The 18,601-nt window shown below is 44.3% G+C and overlaps 1 protein-coding gene across 1 annotated transcript in view; it reads right to left on the bottom strand.

Annotated features, from left to right (window-relative positions):
• PTGER1 (prostaglandin E receptor 1) overlaps window positions 1-6,051 on the bottom strand; it is a 41,453-nt gene extending 35,402 nt beyond the window's left edge. The window contains exons 1-2 of the mRNA XM_069766782.1: window positions 5,243-6,051; window positions 4,092-4,958 (exon numbers count right to left, since the gene is read on the bottom strand). Of these exons, the coding sequence (XP_069622883.1) occupies window positions 4,092-4,901 (810 nt within the window). The 5' untranslated portion in view covers window positions 4,902-4,958; window positions 5,243-6,051. The remainder of the gene's footprint in view (window positions 1-4,091; window positions 4,959-5,242) is intronic.
• Between the last annotated feature and the right edge of the window lie 12,550 nt (window positions 6,052-18,601).

Below are 18,601 nucleotides of genomic sequence, written 5' to 3'. Positions count from 1 at the left end.
TTTGTAGAAATATTTCTCTGTTTACTGACCTGCTTTAAAGGGAATCTGTCAGCAGATTTTTGCTATTTAATTTGAAAGAAGCAATGTAGGGGGAAGAGAGTCTGTATCATATGCTCAGCGTCTTGCAATCAATGATTTATCAGCAAGAGATCATCACTGCAGTGCTAGATGTCGCTAGCTAATGTGTGTAACCCTGTACCATTAATTGTCAGGTTGCTGACAATGTACACTGTATACGGGAAGCTGTACGAGGTTACACACAGCTCAGCATTCTGACCACTGCTACATCTACAGCAGAGAAAACAGGGATTCTATCAAAATTACGCCAAGCAGCCCAGTACTTGACACATTAATAGAATCAGGCTCTCTGCCCCTACGTTATTCTACTCTCAGATTGCATAGCAAAAATCTGATGACAGGATTAGATACAGCCTCCTACCCAGCTGTTTCTGTTTCAGTTATTACCAAGCTACATATGAAAATGATGATGATTATCACCAGTCTGGTATAATTGGTTACTCATACACCTGACTGCAATCCTACAACATCCCTGACTTAGTGCAAGTGTACCTAGAAGAATGGATGACATTTTGAAGGCAAATAGTGATTACACTTAATAATGATGTGATTTAGATTTCTCTTTTGCTCGTTCACTTTGCAATTTTTTAATGGATGAATATAAACTGTTAAGACTTCTGATTTTGCAAACATTCTTACTTTGCGGCATGTTTTCCATACCTGCCTAAAACTTTTGCACAGTACAGAACATTTGGTATGTTAGTAATAAGTAGGGGTTCCCACTATGAGCTTTTGGTGAGTTTTTTGATGTTGCATATTTGCTGCACCCATTAAGTAAAATAGGTTACTTTCTTTTTTTTTTCCCACAATACGCAGCTTCAAAAACTCAGCAAAAACTCATTGTGGGAACATAGCCTTAAGGTTAGGAGTATGACTGTAGGACTAGACTGCATCAGCTTGGTCGTCTCCGCTTGCACCTGTCTACACGTCTTCTGTTTGGAAGTGTCGGTCAGTCTTTTTAATAGTTGCAGGACCAGACTAGACCTGACATTGGGGTGTGCTCAGGGTCGGCTCCAGGTTTTCATGGGCCCTGGGCAAAAGAGTCCCGGTGGGCCCCTTTAACACATACCACAATTCATAATGCACCGATACGGCAGAGAAATATAGGTATAGTACAATGCCAAAGATTTCACTTACTTCTTACATTACATGAGTAATATCTATTGTGCATTCTACATTAGCTCAGAAACCGGACAGTATAGTCCTCTATACAGAATAATGAGCCCCATATATTGCTCCAAAAAGAATAATGAGCCCCATATATTGCTCCAAAAAGAATAATGAGCCCCATATATTGCTCCAAACAGAATAATGAGCCCCATATATTGCTTCAAACAGAATAATGAGCCCCATATATTGCTCCAAACAGAATAATGAGCCCCATATATTGCTCCAAACAGAATAATGACCCCATATAGTGCTCCATACAGTATAATTGGCACCACATAGTCCTCTATACAGAATAATGAGCCCCATATATTGCTCCAAACAGAATAATGAGCCCAATATTATGCTCCATACAGAATAATGAGCCTCATATAATGCTCCATAAAGTATAATGGGCACCACAGAGTGCTCCATACAGAATGAGAGGCGCGCACTGGTGACGTCATTGCACCCTCTGAACTGAACGTCACAGTCCGAGGATGGAAGACGCTGCAGCGCTGGAACTGGGAGAGGTAAGTATCGCAAGTGCCGGGGCCCGGAGCAGACAGGGGTCCACTCGCGGAGGCCGGCACTAGAGCGCGCCAGTGTCCCCGATGGCGAGTGGGCCCCCTGCCTGCTCAGGGCCCCGGCACTTGCCCAGGTGCGCCGGGTGCTGACGCCGGCCCTGGGTGTGCTCCATGTCGTCTCTCCCTGTATACAGCGACCGGCTGCCTTGATAGAAATAACCCTGGTTTCCTAATTTATAGGGGCATCATAAATGGGACCTCTATCAAACATTAAGGTTTTGTCCTGTTAATAAAACCACTTTGTGACTTCCAAGCCTGTCTCGTGTTATTGTAAGGGGGCAGACGAGACAACGGGTACCTGCGTGCCGGGTCCGGAACGAAAAGGGCTGCATCCTCTGTTTCCGGGGGGAAGTTTTAGAGAGGCGGACATTCCCCTGTTCACGGGGGGGAAGCATGAGTGAGCCGGACCAACCCTTGAACCCAGGAGAGCGGGAGGAGCCAGAAAAGGGCGCGCAGCGACGGAGGCATAAAAAGAAAAAGCGAACGAAGCAGGTCAGTCTGGCGCTGGTGCAGTGGAGAGGGCAGCGCAGAGAGCAGCGCGCAGAGCGGTGAGCAGCGCGCTCTGTTTTCCCCACCAGGGAGTACCGGCGTGGCGACGGGCCGTATAGAAGAAGCCCCCATCGCATACAAGGAGAGCCGTGCAGAGCAGAGCCCTGCAGAGCAGAGACATGCAGAGCAGAGTCGTGCAGAGCAGAGCCGTGTAGAGCCATGTACACAGAGCAGAGCCGAGTGTTGCAGCAGCCACAGAGAATAGTGCTCTGGCCGGGAGCACCAGCGCCAAGCAGATCAGCATTGCCCGCCGCCAACAGCGGGGACTGGGGAGAGCGGGACGTGCGGTGTGTGTCCAGTGACCGCCAGAGAGAACCAGGTGCCATACACTACATGACTGTGAGTACCGCACATGCGCTGCCTCAAGAGAGACCACACACGGGACTGACACTAGCGCCATGATGTGGGCAGAGAATAGTTGTCCTGACCCTTGTTACCTGACTACCCCAGTTAAGATAGTTTAGGAGCTACGTTGGGCTCGCACAGGACTGTGGCCTGTGCTTTTGTTAGCCACATCAGTATGGACAAGGGGCAGTGGAAGGTAGCGGAGACCGACCGCTGCCGCCAGAAGACAGACCAACGACTACAGTACAATCCTGGAAAAAGGCACTGATCCCGCCGTTGCCGGCGCTATTGAGTTCGCAGCAGGAGCTGCAGTGTTAGGACTTCCTGATACGCTTGCTACTGAAGTTTCGTTATTTGTACCATTGTAATTCACTTTGCCATTCATACTGTTTAACTCTTTACCTCCCTTTGTGGAGTATTCCCCTGTAAATAAACCCGTCAACCCTTGCTCTGCCTCCCGTCCATCACTGCATCTCGCTTTCCTGTGATTTCTACACTATTATGTTATATAACGTTTGTATCATCCATGCCCACTTTCCCTTGCAAAGATATGAACCTATAGACCCTATAATATCTAAATTTGACTGATGTGCTGTGGTATTACGTCAATGCACTGAAGTGTCGCACTTAGAATATTGCTCAATACATTCCGGCACTGCCATTGCATATACTGATGTAGCAGGGTTGAGTTTGTCAGGAAACTTTTAATTTTGTGTATTTTAGTAACTAGCTGGGGACAATATTTAGAATTGATGCCAAGTGAAGAGCTCAGCTCTGCTACATTTAGATATATCTTGTGGTTGTCTACTTTTGCAACTATTGGGCTAAATCATCCCAGTAACTGCATTTTCCTGTTCATATTTTTAGCAGGGAAAGCACGATCTGTGGACAATCGGTCTTGGTGCAAGGGGATCATGTGGGGGGTATTTGGCACCAGGGATGACTAATGGATGTACCTATCCATATAGACTGGGAACCACGACCATCTGGCAGCCAAAAGTTCTGCCTATAAAAAAAATATTGGACTGTGGGATGAGGGCTTGTGTGGTGTTATTTATCTGTCTTGGCAAGCTAAGGAGACTGGATGTCATTCATTGACATGATTGATAGTCTACTGGGCGTTAAGTGCTTTGGTTAATGGTTGGTTTTGCTCTCGCAGGAGTGGTTCCAAATTGGTTGCAAATTGAAGTGGAGACAGTATCTTGGACAGATTTGTTAATACTCAAGCCGACACGGTTTGGATGTGATCATTGCTTTTTCAGATCTTAAAGCCTTTTGTTCTTAACTTAAGGTGGAGAGTCATCATGTCAGAGATGTGAGAAGTATTCTTAATACATCAAGATTACTCTAATCATGCAAAGAGAATAGGAACATAAAGGTCCTCACCAGTATTGGGCTCCAGCAAACGCAAGAAACAATGGTAATGGCCAACAGTTGCACCATCATCTCCAAGTCATGGGAACGGGCACTTCGACGCTTCCTTCTGCGATCTTCCCCCAAGGCACGTAAGATTCGAGCCCGAAGCAAGGTAACTCCAACTATCAAATTGCACACCAATGCAGCTACCAGTGATCCAAGACCAAGACCAGAGAATAATAGGCAAAATCCAGGAGGATCCTGTAGAAAACACCAGGTCCCTGAAGGTTGCAGTCCATATGTACCATAACCAAGCAGTGGTAGAGTAGATACCAGGAGAGCTATAGCCCAAGCTAAACCAAGGCCAATCCCAGCACGGGTTTGGGTAACAACAGCTGAATGCCATAGTGGTCTTGTAAGGCCAATGCAACGCTCACATGCCATAAGAAGCCCAAGCAGTAGAGGAGAAAGTCCAAAAAATACCATGCAACCTCCAAGAAATTGACATCCAGCCATTGGTAATTTTCCATTAGAATAAAGCCATAGTACAAAGGATCCAGTTATGAGATGTCCAGCCAAGTCTGTCAAAAGGAGCCCTGAAGCCAAAAGTAGAAACTGTGCCCTTGATCTTCGAAGTCTTCGGGAGTGGGAGTAGGCTCTTGCTAGGATCCAGAGTCCCAGGGCATTTGATAATGCTCCAATGGCCATGGAGAGGGATGGAAGTAGAGGGGTAGCTGTAGGTGGACGGGTTGATGGTGTAGTAGAGTAGAATGGAGAAGTTGGGGACAAGGAAGAAAACACAGTGGAAAAGGAAGAGTTGGGGTATGATGGTGGATACATCGGTGGAGAAGACAGGTTTAGTTAGGATGATGGAAAATGTTATAAATAATTGAGAGACTATAGAAGAAGATGATAGAGTTGATAATAATTGTGTGACAATGAGAAAAAGAGGGTGGATAAGGTGTACAAGGAAGGTGGGATAGGAAAACGAAAAGGAAACCAAAGTTAGTATCAGTACTGATAGTTAAATTACAATGTACATATGTAGCAGATACATAATGTGGGACTACCGGTAATCAAAATAAATTACAGAAAACTACAATTAGCTCTCCTTCATCTCCCTAGAACGAGTACTCTAATTTTACAACAGGTCTACTGAATCTCAACACTTTGATACTCACCCCTGTGTGGGGTATCTTGAAGTCCCTTGCATGACAATCCCAGGGTGTGTCTCTGGTTTGCCCACAGTCCATGATGTCTGGTTATCTCACTTCAAACTGTCTAGTAATATAATAATGTAATGAAATGTCCTCCTGGACTGTAGTCGTGGCTCTTTCTGCTCAATATCTTCTTAATATCAACACATCCATTTCTTACTGAGTCTTCGTGAACTTGATGTGTCTCTCTGTGATGTCTCAGAGCTCAGTCTTCTGTCCTCTGTACTTCAACCTCCCTATCTCACATGCACTGTGTCTAAAGCTTCTCTCATCCTCCCCTGGATGGTGCCTCCTCCTCTTTCCGAAAGGACCAGAAGAAGAGAATAAAGGATCAGAAATCAGCAAGAAGAACAAAGAGAAGCAAAATAGAAAAAGTTACAAGACTTGAGAAATATGAGGGACCCAAAACTTAGTTAAGGTCTTCATATGTGTTGAAGACCAACATCTTCTACTCTTCTCCATGAGCAATGACCGTGAAAAAAAAGGGTTAAAGTCATCTTGTTAATTATTATATGTTGTTTAGAGACAAAGATCCTAAGTGTTCACTTGTCCTAAAGGTAATGATCCCCTTAGAAGAGGTCTTACTGCTGGTATCTCCCCAGCTTCTCCACAACCGCTTGCCCATGGTATTCGGCCAATGCCCAGTGGCTAGTAAAAAAGTCTATCACAGAGTCCTCATCTCTTAGTTTTCCGTCTCTATCTGCTTAGTTCTCGCTTTGGTCTTCTCCTGGCACATAATCGTGTTTATCAAGACTTCTGGCCTTTGTATGATATCAAATATAACCCCCACCCTTCAGACACACTCTGTTCTGCAGAGGGTGCCGCTCCTAATAAGGCAGCAAGTCCTTGGAGATTCCCCAATTCCGGGACCCTGGAAAACTTCATTCTTTGCATTACTAGACGTACTAAAACCGTGGCAGTGACAGAGGTGTTAATATTAGGTTGCAGTCAGACGGCCTTATAACATGGACGACAATCGCATCGCAATGCTCGGACTGTCCGGTGGCTCTCCTGACCTGAGCATGACAGCCTGTATTTCTATGCAGCTGTCACAGTCAGGTCAGGAGAGCTACCGGCCAGTCCGAGCATTCCAATGCGATCGTCACTAGTGTTACAACCGCCTGACTGTGCCCCCAGGATACGACCTACAAGAGGACAGCACAAGGCAGAGAATATAATGGAGCAGAGAGGGTTTTGCATGAGATCTAGAAAATCGTTTAGGCATTAAAGGGGTGGTGTAGGGGTGTGACAGGGACTGTCATACACCTCTACCCCTGATAACAACGTTTACAAGAAGCTTAGTGTCAAGTATGTGATTTATATTTTCTTAGCAGTGTAAAATGTAAAGTGCATAGAACCTTATAGGCACTAATTTATGCAGTTCTAATGAATGGTGATTAATGTATTAAGATATAGGAAAAGTATAGGATACAGTTTAATGCTTAAGTTAGAGATAGCTAGTAACTTTAGATACATAAGGACATAAGTTATAGTATAGGGCTGATGTTTTAGAGCAAGAAAGGGAAATATGCAGTGATGGGCATATTAGATATAGGAGGTAGAACGCAGGTTTAGATATGGTTAATACGTTTGGGACCAGCCAAGTACGGGAGGGGTTGAGGCCATATAAAAAGGTGAGCACTTCCTGGTCAGATCAGATTGAAAGATAAAGTTTTAGTAAGAGTTCAAGGCCAGAGGGCACAAGTACACACTGTTCTAGCAGTATGTGAATATCAGCAACGATTCCTGTAACGTCCGGGGCCTACGACCCAAACTAGGCCCTGGGAAGTGTGCCTTATTCTTTTCCAACAAGTGGAAGCCAGACGGGGAAATGAGTGAGGGAGACGGGATGGGTCTTGTTAATACTGCGGAGCCAGACGGAGTATCCCGGGGGCTGAAGGAGCCAGTAAGCAAAGGGATAGCTTGGGCTGAATTAACGGAGAACACGGACACATACTGTGCCATATCATCAATTGAACTGAGACTGTTAAGTACAGTTGAACTGGTTGTTAAGAAGCAAGTATCCCCTGATTTGTGTGCGGCTGATCCTGGACCCAAGGACATGGATGCAGCAGAGGCCTCCGGCCTGAAAGTGAGACACTGCACTGCACACAGCATTGATTAACAAGCACACTGTTTATCTGTGGGGTACCAGGGTGTGGGAATCCAGCCCCTCGACCATGGCCACTGCCCTGCGCACCTTACAATTGTCCGAGGGGTTGACAATTTTTGGGGCTAAAAAATGTATTATGCAGTTGAATTTTACTAAACATTTTGCACCATTTGACTTTTATTGGCTCTTTGATTTCCTGTACATTCAGCTTTGGTGTGGTGTGTGATTGATCATAAATCAGCTGAAGAAAACACAGATGAAAGAGTTACAAACTCCCCGTCAGACCATCAATGCAGGATGAATGATTGATTCTGAGTCAACTCATTCTGCAACTAGCAATAGATGCAACCCAGAGGCTATAGGAGGCTAATGATGCAACATTTATACTAAAACCCAATTGCAAAAATGGTGCGTAATGCCAATAACATGAATTTATGAAAGAAAAAAAAATGCCTGCAAAGGAACACAACTCTTTTAATGGAAACAGGTTGTTTATGACGAGGAGGATCACTGGAATACAGTTGTCTGGAGAGTTTACTGCTAAACAGACTTTAAAGGTCTATTACAGGAAAATGGATATTACATGAAACACTAAGATGAGACCTCTGAGTATTGTATTAAGCTTTTCTGGCTGGAAATACAAATTAATGAGGTTAAGAGGGTTGTCCAGCCACATGCAAAAGGAAAGATAGTAATACTCATCATGCCAATCCCTTGCTGCTCCTGTGCCAATAGTTTTCTGGTCCCCTGCAAGTTTCTTCTCCAGCAGTGACAGATTGACACGAAACATGACCACTGCAGCCAGTGATTGGCCACAGCTGTCATTTATGTGGACACGTCTGCGCTAGAGCAGGGAGAGCAGAGCTCAGTGGGGGACCTTTGGCACAGGTATGCCAGGCGGTTTTGTATTACTTTTTCATCTGTTTACTGATTTCTATGGGGGTGAGTTATCAAGGCTTTTTTTGCCAGATTCCTGGCAGTAAAAGCTTTGAAGAATCTCAATTTTGTGGCCTTAAAAATGTGATTTTTGTATGTTTTCACTGATGGGGTGGGACAGGGGCATGGCAATACCCGCTCATTAAATTAATGACGAGTGGCAACTTTCACTACACCACAAATCTTACTCCAGCAGAGGATGGAGTAAGATTTGTGGCGAGACGTACATAGCAGCGTGTTCACCACTACGAACCTTGCCAGATTCACTAATGAATCAGGTGCTTTCGCTCCAAAATGCCCCCTCATCAAGACTGGAGAAAGAATCGCCTCCTATGTGCTTTGTGAAAAAAAAAAAACGTGTCAACCTTGAATGGCACTGAGCTGCAGTCCCACAGAAGATACCTCTAGGACCATTATCTATCTGCAGAACGGGGGTCTCCTGATCCCCCAATCACCAGTCCTACAGATATGCCATAAATGTCTACTATGAGACAACCCCTTTAAGCCTTACAACACCAGGAACCCCACCGTTCAGTAGAACACAGGAGGCCGCAGTCCCTTGAATGGGCCTCATTTATCAAACCTAACACTAATGATCCTACCCATGACAAGGAATGGGCAACACTTCACATAATCAATAAGCATACTGATCCCGTAGTAGATATACCACATATAGATCAAGACGTGTTATAGAAGTGGAAATATATTTAAAAAAATTGTTTTATTTCAATAGCTCTAAAACCTACACAAATTTGTTATAAAAACAGAGTGCCTCAAACCATACACACATACACAAGGAGGTTAGCTGAAACAGTATACATAAATACACAGAGATTTATATATGTATGTCCAAATATATCATATCAATCAATGTCAGCAAATAAACATAGTTTGCAGTTGTGGTAAACCCACCATTCTAAGCATAAAGAATATAATCAACATGATTATCCATATCATTTGTTTATACACTACCATATAACAGAATTTTAAGTGTAAACACAGGATATGCCTGCGACCAATTAAACAATAGAACGACCTGCGATGTTAAAGTGCATCTGCAGAAAAAACATGAATTTCACAAGTAAAGGTTGCTTTAAACCAAGAAGATCACAATAGAAATTGCTGTCCGTGTACCCCTGCTAGCAATATTGATAACAAAGGACCAATAACCTGTGTCCTACACATATTACCTGTGCTTGTACTGTTTCCACACGTGGGATGCCAAGTGGCACGCTAACGCTCCTGACCTCGACGCGCGTTTCGCTGCTGCTTCCTCTTGCCCCCAAAGGACAAAGAATATGGCCGGCGTCACACTAGGCGTATGAAAATACGGTCCGTTTTTTACGGCCGTAATACGCTGTAATTGTCAACAAAACACTGTTCCGTATTCAATGCGAGGATGCGATTCTTACGCACAAATTTATCCGTGTGTCACCCGTATGGCTTCCGTACAGCGATTTTTTTCTCGCTGGCTTGCAAAATGGACATATCATGGATCCATCGGCTCAAATATTCTTAAAAACATATATACAGTCTATATATATATATATATGTATATGTCAGTGAGACACATATATATATATTTTTTTTTTTAGCGCTAGATAGCAGAAAAGCCGGTAATTCAATTGCCGGCTTTTCCTATCTCCTTCTCAAACCCGACATGATATGAGACATGGTTTACATACAGTAAACCATCTCATATCCCTTCTTTTATTACATATTCCTCTTTAGTAATGCAAGAAGTGTTGTAGTGTCAAATTTGGGGTCTCTAGCTATTAAATTAAAGGGTTAAATCCTGGAAAAAATTGGCGTGGGCTCCCACGCAATTTTCTCCGCCAGAGTGGGAAAGCCAGTGACTGAGGGCAAATATTAAGAGCCTAGAGAGGGACCATGGTTATTGCCCCCCCCCCATCCCGGCTAAAAACATCTGCCCCCAGCCACCCCAGAAAAGGCACATCTGGAAGATGCGCCTATTCTGGCACTTAGCCTCTCTCTTCCCACTCCCGTGAAGCGGTGGGATATGGGGTAATGAAGGGTTAATGTCACCTTGCTATTGTAAGGTGACATTAAGCCAGGTTAATAATGGAGAGGCATCAATTATGACACCTATCCATTATTAATCCAATAGTACAAAATGGTTAATAAAACACACCCACATTATTAAAATGTATTTTAATGAAATAAAGACACAGGGTGTTTTAATATGTTATTATACTCTTAATCCACCTGAAGACCCTTGTCACCTGAAACAAAGTTAAAAAAAAACAAACAACAATATTCCATACCTTCCGTCGTTCAGTCTTGTCCCACGCTGTAAATCCATCTGAAGGGGTTAAATCATTTTACACCCAGGAGCTCTGCTAATGCAGCTGTGCTCCTGACTGTAAAACTTGGTGAATGAACGGAATGCAGGGGAATGTACTGTAGTTACCTCGAGTCGCGGTCATGCGCCCTCTGCTGGATGAACTCATATGAACTCGAGCGTGAGAAAATATTCTGAAAAGTTGGCCATCCTACTATATAATTGTCTAAGGGTCAATTCCGTCTGTCTTTCTGTCACGGATATTCATTGCATTACCAGAGCGCGGTGTAACGCACTCCGGTTACGCAGCTATTAACACTGTGTGACCAAGTTTTTACTATTGATGCTGCGTATGCAGCATCAATAGTAAAACGATCTAAGGTAACAAATAATAATTATTAAAAAAAACACGTTATTCTCACCCTCCGACGTCGCTTCCTGTCCGCCGGAAGGTTCCGGTGCTAAGGATGCTATGGGAGAAGGACCTGCCATGACGTCACGGTCATGTGACTGCGACGTCATCACAGGTCCTGCGTGCCTGCGCGAGAAGGACCTGCCATGACATCACGGTCATGTGACCGTGACGTCATCACAGGTCCTGCGCTTATAGTCATACCAACCCTGGCACCGGAAGCTGCCACGTGCACCGTATACAGGAGCCAGGACTACGGTGAGCATATGTTTATTTTTTATTTTATGTCACTGGCCAATATACTACATTACTGGGCAATATACTACTTGGCTGACCAATAAACTACATACTACGTGGCTGTGCAATATACTACGTGGCTGGGCAATATACTACGTTGCTGGGCAATATACTACGTGACTGTGCAATAAACTACGTCACTGGGCAATATACTACGTGACTGGGCAATATACTACGTGACTGGGCAATATACTACGTGGCTGGGCAATAGACTACGTGGACATGCATATTCTAAAATACCCGATGCGTTAGAATCGGGCCACCATCTAGTACATATATAAATCTCTGTGAATTTATGTATACTGTTTCAGCTAACCTCCTTGTGTACAGTAAAGACCAAAAATTTGGACACACCTACTCATTTAAAGATTTTTCTGTATTTTCATGACTATGAAAATTGTACATTCACACTGAAGGCATCAAAACTATGAATTAACACATGTGGAATAAATATGCTTAACAAAAAAGTGTGAAACAACTGAAATTATGTCTTATATTCTAGGTTCTTCAAAGTAGCCACCTTTTGCTTTGATGACTGCTTTGCACACTCTTGGCATTCTCTTTTTTTTTTTAATTCAAATAAATTTTTATTAAGAATAACAAGATAAATGACATGTTACATTCTCATTTTCAATACAAAGCTTCCCCCCCCCCTTCAAACATTCCCCTTCAATCCCACCACCCCCCAACCCCACCCAACAAAGCAGCTCACCTTGCTTAGCACTTCCATCATTAGACCAATATACTATCTAATCCCTCGGCCAATAATATAAGCCACATTTAACATTACCATTAATTAGGAACCTTAATTAACTCTCCCTCTATAATACCCCTATCCCATAGCAATCCACGGAGACCACATTTTATTGAACATTTCGATTTTCCCTCTTTTTTTATAAAACCCCTTTTCCAGTGTCAGGCCCTGCTTCACATACTGGAGGAATTCTCCTCTTGATGGCGGTTCTTCCCTAATCCAATTTCGAGCTATTACCTTCCTAGCCATGTATAACAATCTGGCAATAGCTATCTTTAGGTTGTTATCCACTCCAATCTCATCCAGACATCCCAACAAGCACACAAGTGGATCCCTTGGCATCTTACATCCATACGCACCTTCCATACGACTCAAAACTACCACCCAAAAAGCAGCCAGTCTCGGACACGTCCACATCATATGAAATATATCAACATCTGTAGATTTACACCTCGGGCATTCAGAATCATCACGCAAACCAGCCTTATATAGCACCATCGGTGACTTATAAACCCTGTGTATCACATAGAGCTGTGACAGTCTATACGGTTCGCTCAGTGACAATCGTGGGACCCATTCTAGCACCGACTCCCAAGTCTCATTCTCCATTGGACCCAGATCCCTCTCCCACTTAGCTCTCGCCATTATTGGAAACCCCAATAGGAAAGTATGCAACAGATCTTTATACAAAGTAGATATGACTCCCCCAGTTCTTTGCATTCTCTTGATGAGCTTCAAGATGTAGTAACCGGGAATGGTTTTCACATCACAGGTGTGCCCTGTCAGGTTTAATAAGTGGGATTTCTTGCCTTATAAATGGGGTTGGGACCATCAGTTGTGTTGTACAGAAGTCTGGTGGATACACAGCTGATAGTCCTACTGAATAGACTGTTAGAATTTGTATTATGGCAAGAAAAAAGCAGCTAAGTAAAGAAAAACGAGAGGCCATCATTACTTTAAGAAATGAAGGTCAGTCAGTCCAAAAAATTGGGCAAACTTTGAAAGTGTCCCCAAGTGCAGTGGCAAAAACCATCAAGTGCTACAAAGAAACTGGCTCACATGAGGACCACCCCAGGAAAGGAAGACCAAGAGTCACCTCTGCTTCTGAGGATGTTTATCCGAGTCACCAGCCCAGAAATTGCAGGTTAACAGCAGCTCAGATTATAGACCAGGTCAATGCCACACAGAGTTCTAGCAGCAGACACATCTGTACAACAATTGTTACTGTTTCCACTTGCGAGAAACACGTCCGTGTCTCGGATGTGGAAACGAAGCTCTGGCGCCGGCACTCCGGAGCGGAGCGTGCGGCTGCATGTGCTGCTCTGGAGTACCGGCGCCAGAGCTTCGTTTCCACATAAGAGACACGGACGTGTTTCTCGCAAGTGGAAAAGAGGCCTTAAGAGGAGACTTTGTGCAGCAGGCCTTCATGGTAAAATAGCTACTAGGAAACCACTGCTAAGGACAGGCAACAAGCAGAAGAGACTTGTTTGGGCTAAAGAACACAAGGAATGGACATTAGAGCAGTGGAAATCTGTGCTTTGGTCTGATGAGTCCAAATATGAGATCATTGGTTCCAACCACCGTGTCTTTGTACGATGCAGAAAAGGTGAACGGATGGACTCTACATGCCTGGTTCCCACCGCGAAGCATGGAGGAGGAGGTGTGATGGTGTGGGGGTGCTTTGCTGGTGACACTGTTGGGGATTTATTCAAAATTGAAGGCATACTGAACCAGCATGGCTACCACAGCATCTTGCAGCGGTATGCTATTCCATCTGGATTGCGTTTAGTTGGACCAGTATTTATTTTTCAACAGGACAATGACCCCAAACACACCTCCAGGCTGTGTAAGGGCTATATGACCAAGAAGGAGAGTGATGGGGTGCTACGCCAGATGACCTGGCCTCCACAGTCACCAGACCTGAACCCAATCGAGATGGTTTGGGGTGAGCTGGACCGCAGAGTGAAGGCAAAAGGGCCAACAAGTGCTAAGCATCTCTGGGAACTCCTTCAAGATCGTTGGAAGACCATTCCCGGTGACTACCTCTTGAAGCTCATCAAGAGAATGCCAAGAATGTGCAAAGCAGTCATCAAATCAAAAGGTGGCTACTTTGAAGAACCTAGAATATAAGACATATTTTCAGTTGTTTCACACTTTTTTGTTAAGTATATAATTCCACATTTGTTAATTCATAGTTTTGATGCCTTCAGTGTGAATGTACAATTTTCATAGTCATGAAAATACAGAAAAATCTTTAACCCCTTCATGACCTTGGGATTTTTCATTTTTCCGTGTTCGTTTTTCGCTCCCCTCCTTCCCAGAGCCATAACTTTTTTATATTTCCGTCAATATGGCCATGTGAAGGCTTATTTTTTGTGAAACAAGTTGTACTTTTGAACAACATCATTGGTTTTAGCATGTCGTGTACTAGAAAAAGGGACACAAATTCCAAGTGCGGTGAAATTGCAAAAAAAAGTGCAATCCCACACACCTTTTTTGTTTGGCTTTTTTGCTAAAACTGACCTGCCATCATGATTCTCTAGGTCATTACGAGTTCATAGACACCTAACATGTTTAGGATCTCTTTTATCTAAGTGGTGAAAAAAAATTCCAAACTTTGCTAAAAAAAAAAAAAATTGTGCCATTTTCTGATACCCGTAGTGTCTACATTTTTGGCATGATCTGGGGTCGGGTGAGGGCTTATTTTTTGCGTGCTAAGCTGGCGTTTTTAATGACAGCATTTTGGTGAAGATACGTTCTTTTGATCGCCCGTTATTGCATTTTAATGCAATGTCGCGGCGACCAAAAAAACGTAATTCTGGCGCTTTGATTTTTTTTATCGCTACGCCATTTAGCAATCAGGTAATGCTTTTTTTTATTGATAGATCGGGCGATTCTGAACGAGGCGATACCAAATATGTGTAGGTTTGATTTTTTTTTTTATTGATTTAAACTTTTATACTTTTTATTTATTTCAACTTGTTTTTTTTTACTTTTGCCATGCTTCAATAGCCTCCATGGGAGGCTAGAAGCTGGCACAACTCAATCAGCTCAGCTACATAGGAGCGATCATTACGTAGATCGCTCCTATGTAGCTGAATTCCTGCATTGCTATAAGCGCCGACCACAGGGTGACACTCACAGCAATCCGGCATTAGCAACCATAGAGGTCTCAAGGAGACCTCTGGTTACTATGCCAACGCATCGCTGATCCCGATCATGTGACGGGGGTCGGTGATGCGCTCATTTTCGGCCACCCAGCTGGAAGTGCCGGTTAAATGCCGCTGTCAGCGTTTTTCAGTGGCATTTAACTAGTTAATAGCGGCGGGTGAATCGCGATTTCACCCGCCGCTATTGCGGGCACATGTCAGCTGTTCAAAAAAACAGCTGACATGTCCCGGCTTTGATGCGGGCTCACCGCCGGAGCCCGCATCAAAGCGGGGGATCTGACCTCGGACGTACTATCCCGTCTGAGGTCAGAAAGAGGTTAAATGAGAAGGTGTGTCCAAACTTTTGGTCTGTACTGTATGTGTGTATGGTGTGAGGCACTCTGTTTTTATAACAAATTTGTGTATGTTTTAGAGCTATTGAAATAATTTTTTTTAAATATATTTCAACTTCTATAACACTTCTTGATCTATATGTGGTATATCTACTACAGGATCAGTGTGTTTGCTAATAATAGCTATACTGTCCTGCGCAACCAATCGGTGGTCAGCTTTCATTTCTGAAACTGCTCTGATTAAAAGAAAGCTAACCTCTTATTGGTTGCTATGAGCAACAGAGATATGTTTTGATAAATGAGGCCCACTGGCGTGACTGCAGCCTCTTCGTCCTGCTCGGTGGGGTTTCAGATGTGGTGCCCTCACTAGAGACACATTACTGGATAACACTAAAAAATAAGCTATGAATGTGTGTTCCTGGGAGTAAAAAAAACAGGTCAGGATGAGGCTATGAAGCCTTTGTGCTCCCATGACAAAAAGATGGCACCATTAATGTATAAAATGGCTCCTCATACTTATCTACTTCTAAAAGGTCCTATCAATAAAGGGAGAATGACATGCTAAACACTGGACATTCAAGTGAATGGGGTTTAGCTGCAATACCAGATACAGCCATGGCGAAGAGAGGTGCTGTTTCGGAAGAACAAAAAGACTCTTAGGAGAAAAGGACATTATGCTTTATGCACATGGTGTCTTTTCTTTTAGACGTTGATCAGCTGTTGAGTCTTCCAGTAACGTCACTTGCGGGGCTGGTGTCTGCTTTCCAGCACGTCAGGTCATCTTCTCACAATGCACTCTCTGTGCCAGCTTCTTACTTCTGATCAAATGTAATCTGAGAGCAGCACAATGTAGGGACAGAGACCCTGATTCCAGAGATGTATCACTTACTGGGCTGCTTCATGGCATTTTGAAAAAAATCCCTGTTTTATCTGATACAGATCTAGCGGTCTTCTGAGCACTGAGCCCTGTATAACTCCACCAACACCACTGATTTTCAGCTTTCTGGGAACACTGTGCATAGGCAGAAAGCTACAAATGAGTGGTGGGGCAGGGTTAAAGAGAGCAGTTGACTAGGAGGTACAAGACAACTAGTCCTGCAGTAATAATGTCCTGCTGAAAACCTGATTTTATTTAAAACAGCAAGCAGCCCAGTAAGTGACACATCCCTGGAATCGGAGTCTCAGCCTCTACATCATGCTGCTGTCAGATTACTGATCTAAACAGCCTCATATATGCCTGAGGCAATTGAGTTTGGTTCAGGAGACCCACAATGGGTCCAAAAATCACACTTTGCCAGTTTCACGCGTCAGACATCGAAGGACAGAGAATGGACTATGATGCCTGGACCGGAGGGAGTGTTGAGCTCGGGCCAGTCCGGATATCGCAGTCTGTACTCTAATTGTGAACATCGGAAGTGTCAAAACGACCCGAGAACATTCCACAACTGGACAGACTAGAATGACTCGTAAGGCATTTTTTGTTTTCCACATGTTACACAGCCTCAGGGCGGACAGCGCGGGACAACAGTGCACTGGCCGGGGCCTGTGATGAATGTGTGTTGACTGCGGGAACGGCCGAGGCAGCTGGGAGCATTAGGAGTTACAATAACAGCCTTTGATGATTCGAGGCATCTCGCTTTGTGACGTGCTGTGCTTCTGACAGGAGCGGTATGTCAATGACCCAATTCTTTACAGTCACTTTCCTTCCCCGAGAAAAGCGAACCGCCGGTCGCCAGCGGCGGAGGGGTTAACGGAGCGACGTTTTCCGCGGGTCTCTGAGGAATTAAGGGCTCTCAGTGTTTAGGGAACTGCTAATCTTCTCACAGAGGCGGCTGACAAATTCCCACACACCAAACACAACACGTACACCACATACATATAGAAACACGCAGACAGAAGCCAGAGTCCAGGCCCGAACCAAGCGGAGGTCACATCAATCCTCTGCTGTATATACTCCATATAGATCACCCCATCACAGCCACCGCCGTGTGGGCGGCCATACATCCACCTACATCACACGCCGTCTACTTCCTGTAAACAGGGGTGATAACAGCTCTGTGGTGATTACTGCTCCGGAGGGACATGAATAAATAATGAAGGCAAACAGATTGAAGGAGGAGGGGGACAATAAGGTTTCATTCTGCGTAAAGAAGATCTGTCCGCGCTCCTGACATGTCCGCTTTACCAAGTCCTCATATTCCCCATGGGAAAAAAAACAACTTTTCTGAGAATGGTGTGGTTGTTCCTCCATCATCCCTCCTGGAAATGTACAAAGAAGATAGCAGCAAGGCATCTACCGTGTAAACGGCGTTGCGGCCCCTAAGGGCAGAGTCAGGCGGCCATACAAAGCGGAGCGAGACTTGCTTTATATGGCCGTCTGAGGAGGAACGCTGAGGCAGCACTATGAAGAAACGGAGAAAATTACTATTTCTGGTGTTAGGACCATAACAGATCCTAAAGGGGGCCGTTAGACATCAATCACTTACGAAGTGGCGTCTCCACATACCTGTGGGGGGAGCGTGGACGACTCCTCTGAAGGAATACGTGCAGATATGGCTCATTTCTCAATGCGGAAATGAGCACCGCCATAGAGGGCCTAAGCGACAAATTAACAGATACTCTAGAATATCTAATGATCCTAGACACCATCATGGAGAGGACAAAGCCCCCCGATTCATCAAGGAATTTTATCCTTTTTTTCTGGTGTAAAACTGCGTCAAATTTTACTGCTTTAGTCTTCTGAAAAATAGACAGGGCACAGGTGGGACGGGATGTGGCCGACAAATTCCTAAATTAGAAAAACACATTTTTTGGGGGGGTGTGGTACGGCAACTGAAAGAGGCACCAAATTCTGCAAAAAGAGCACGATTCTTAATGAATGTGGCCCATCTTATACGCCAGCAGCCTTTCTCAAGCCTAGTGTACAAAATAGCAGTCTTGAGTCGGGCCAAGGCCTATGAATGTTCATTTATTGCAGTTTTTCCTGCATGCTCAGAATTCTGTGCGG

This window comes from Ranitomeya imitator, chromosome 4 (genome assembly GCF_032444005.1).
Source record: "Ranitomeya imitator isolate aRanImi1 chromosome 4, aRanImi1.pri, whole genome shotgun sequence".
NCBI lineage: Eukaryota > Metazoa > Chordata > Amphibia > Anura > Dendrobatidae > Ranitomeya > Ranitomeya imitator.
Note: the sequence above shows the minus strand (reverse complement) of the source record. Positions and strands in the feature narration are given on the sequence as shown.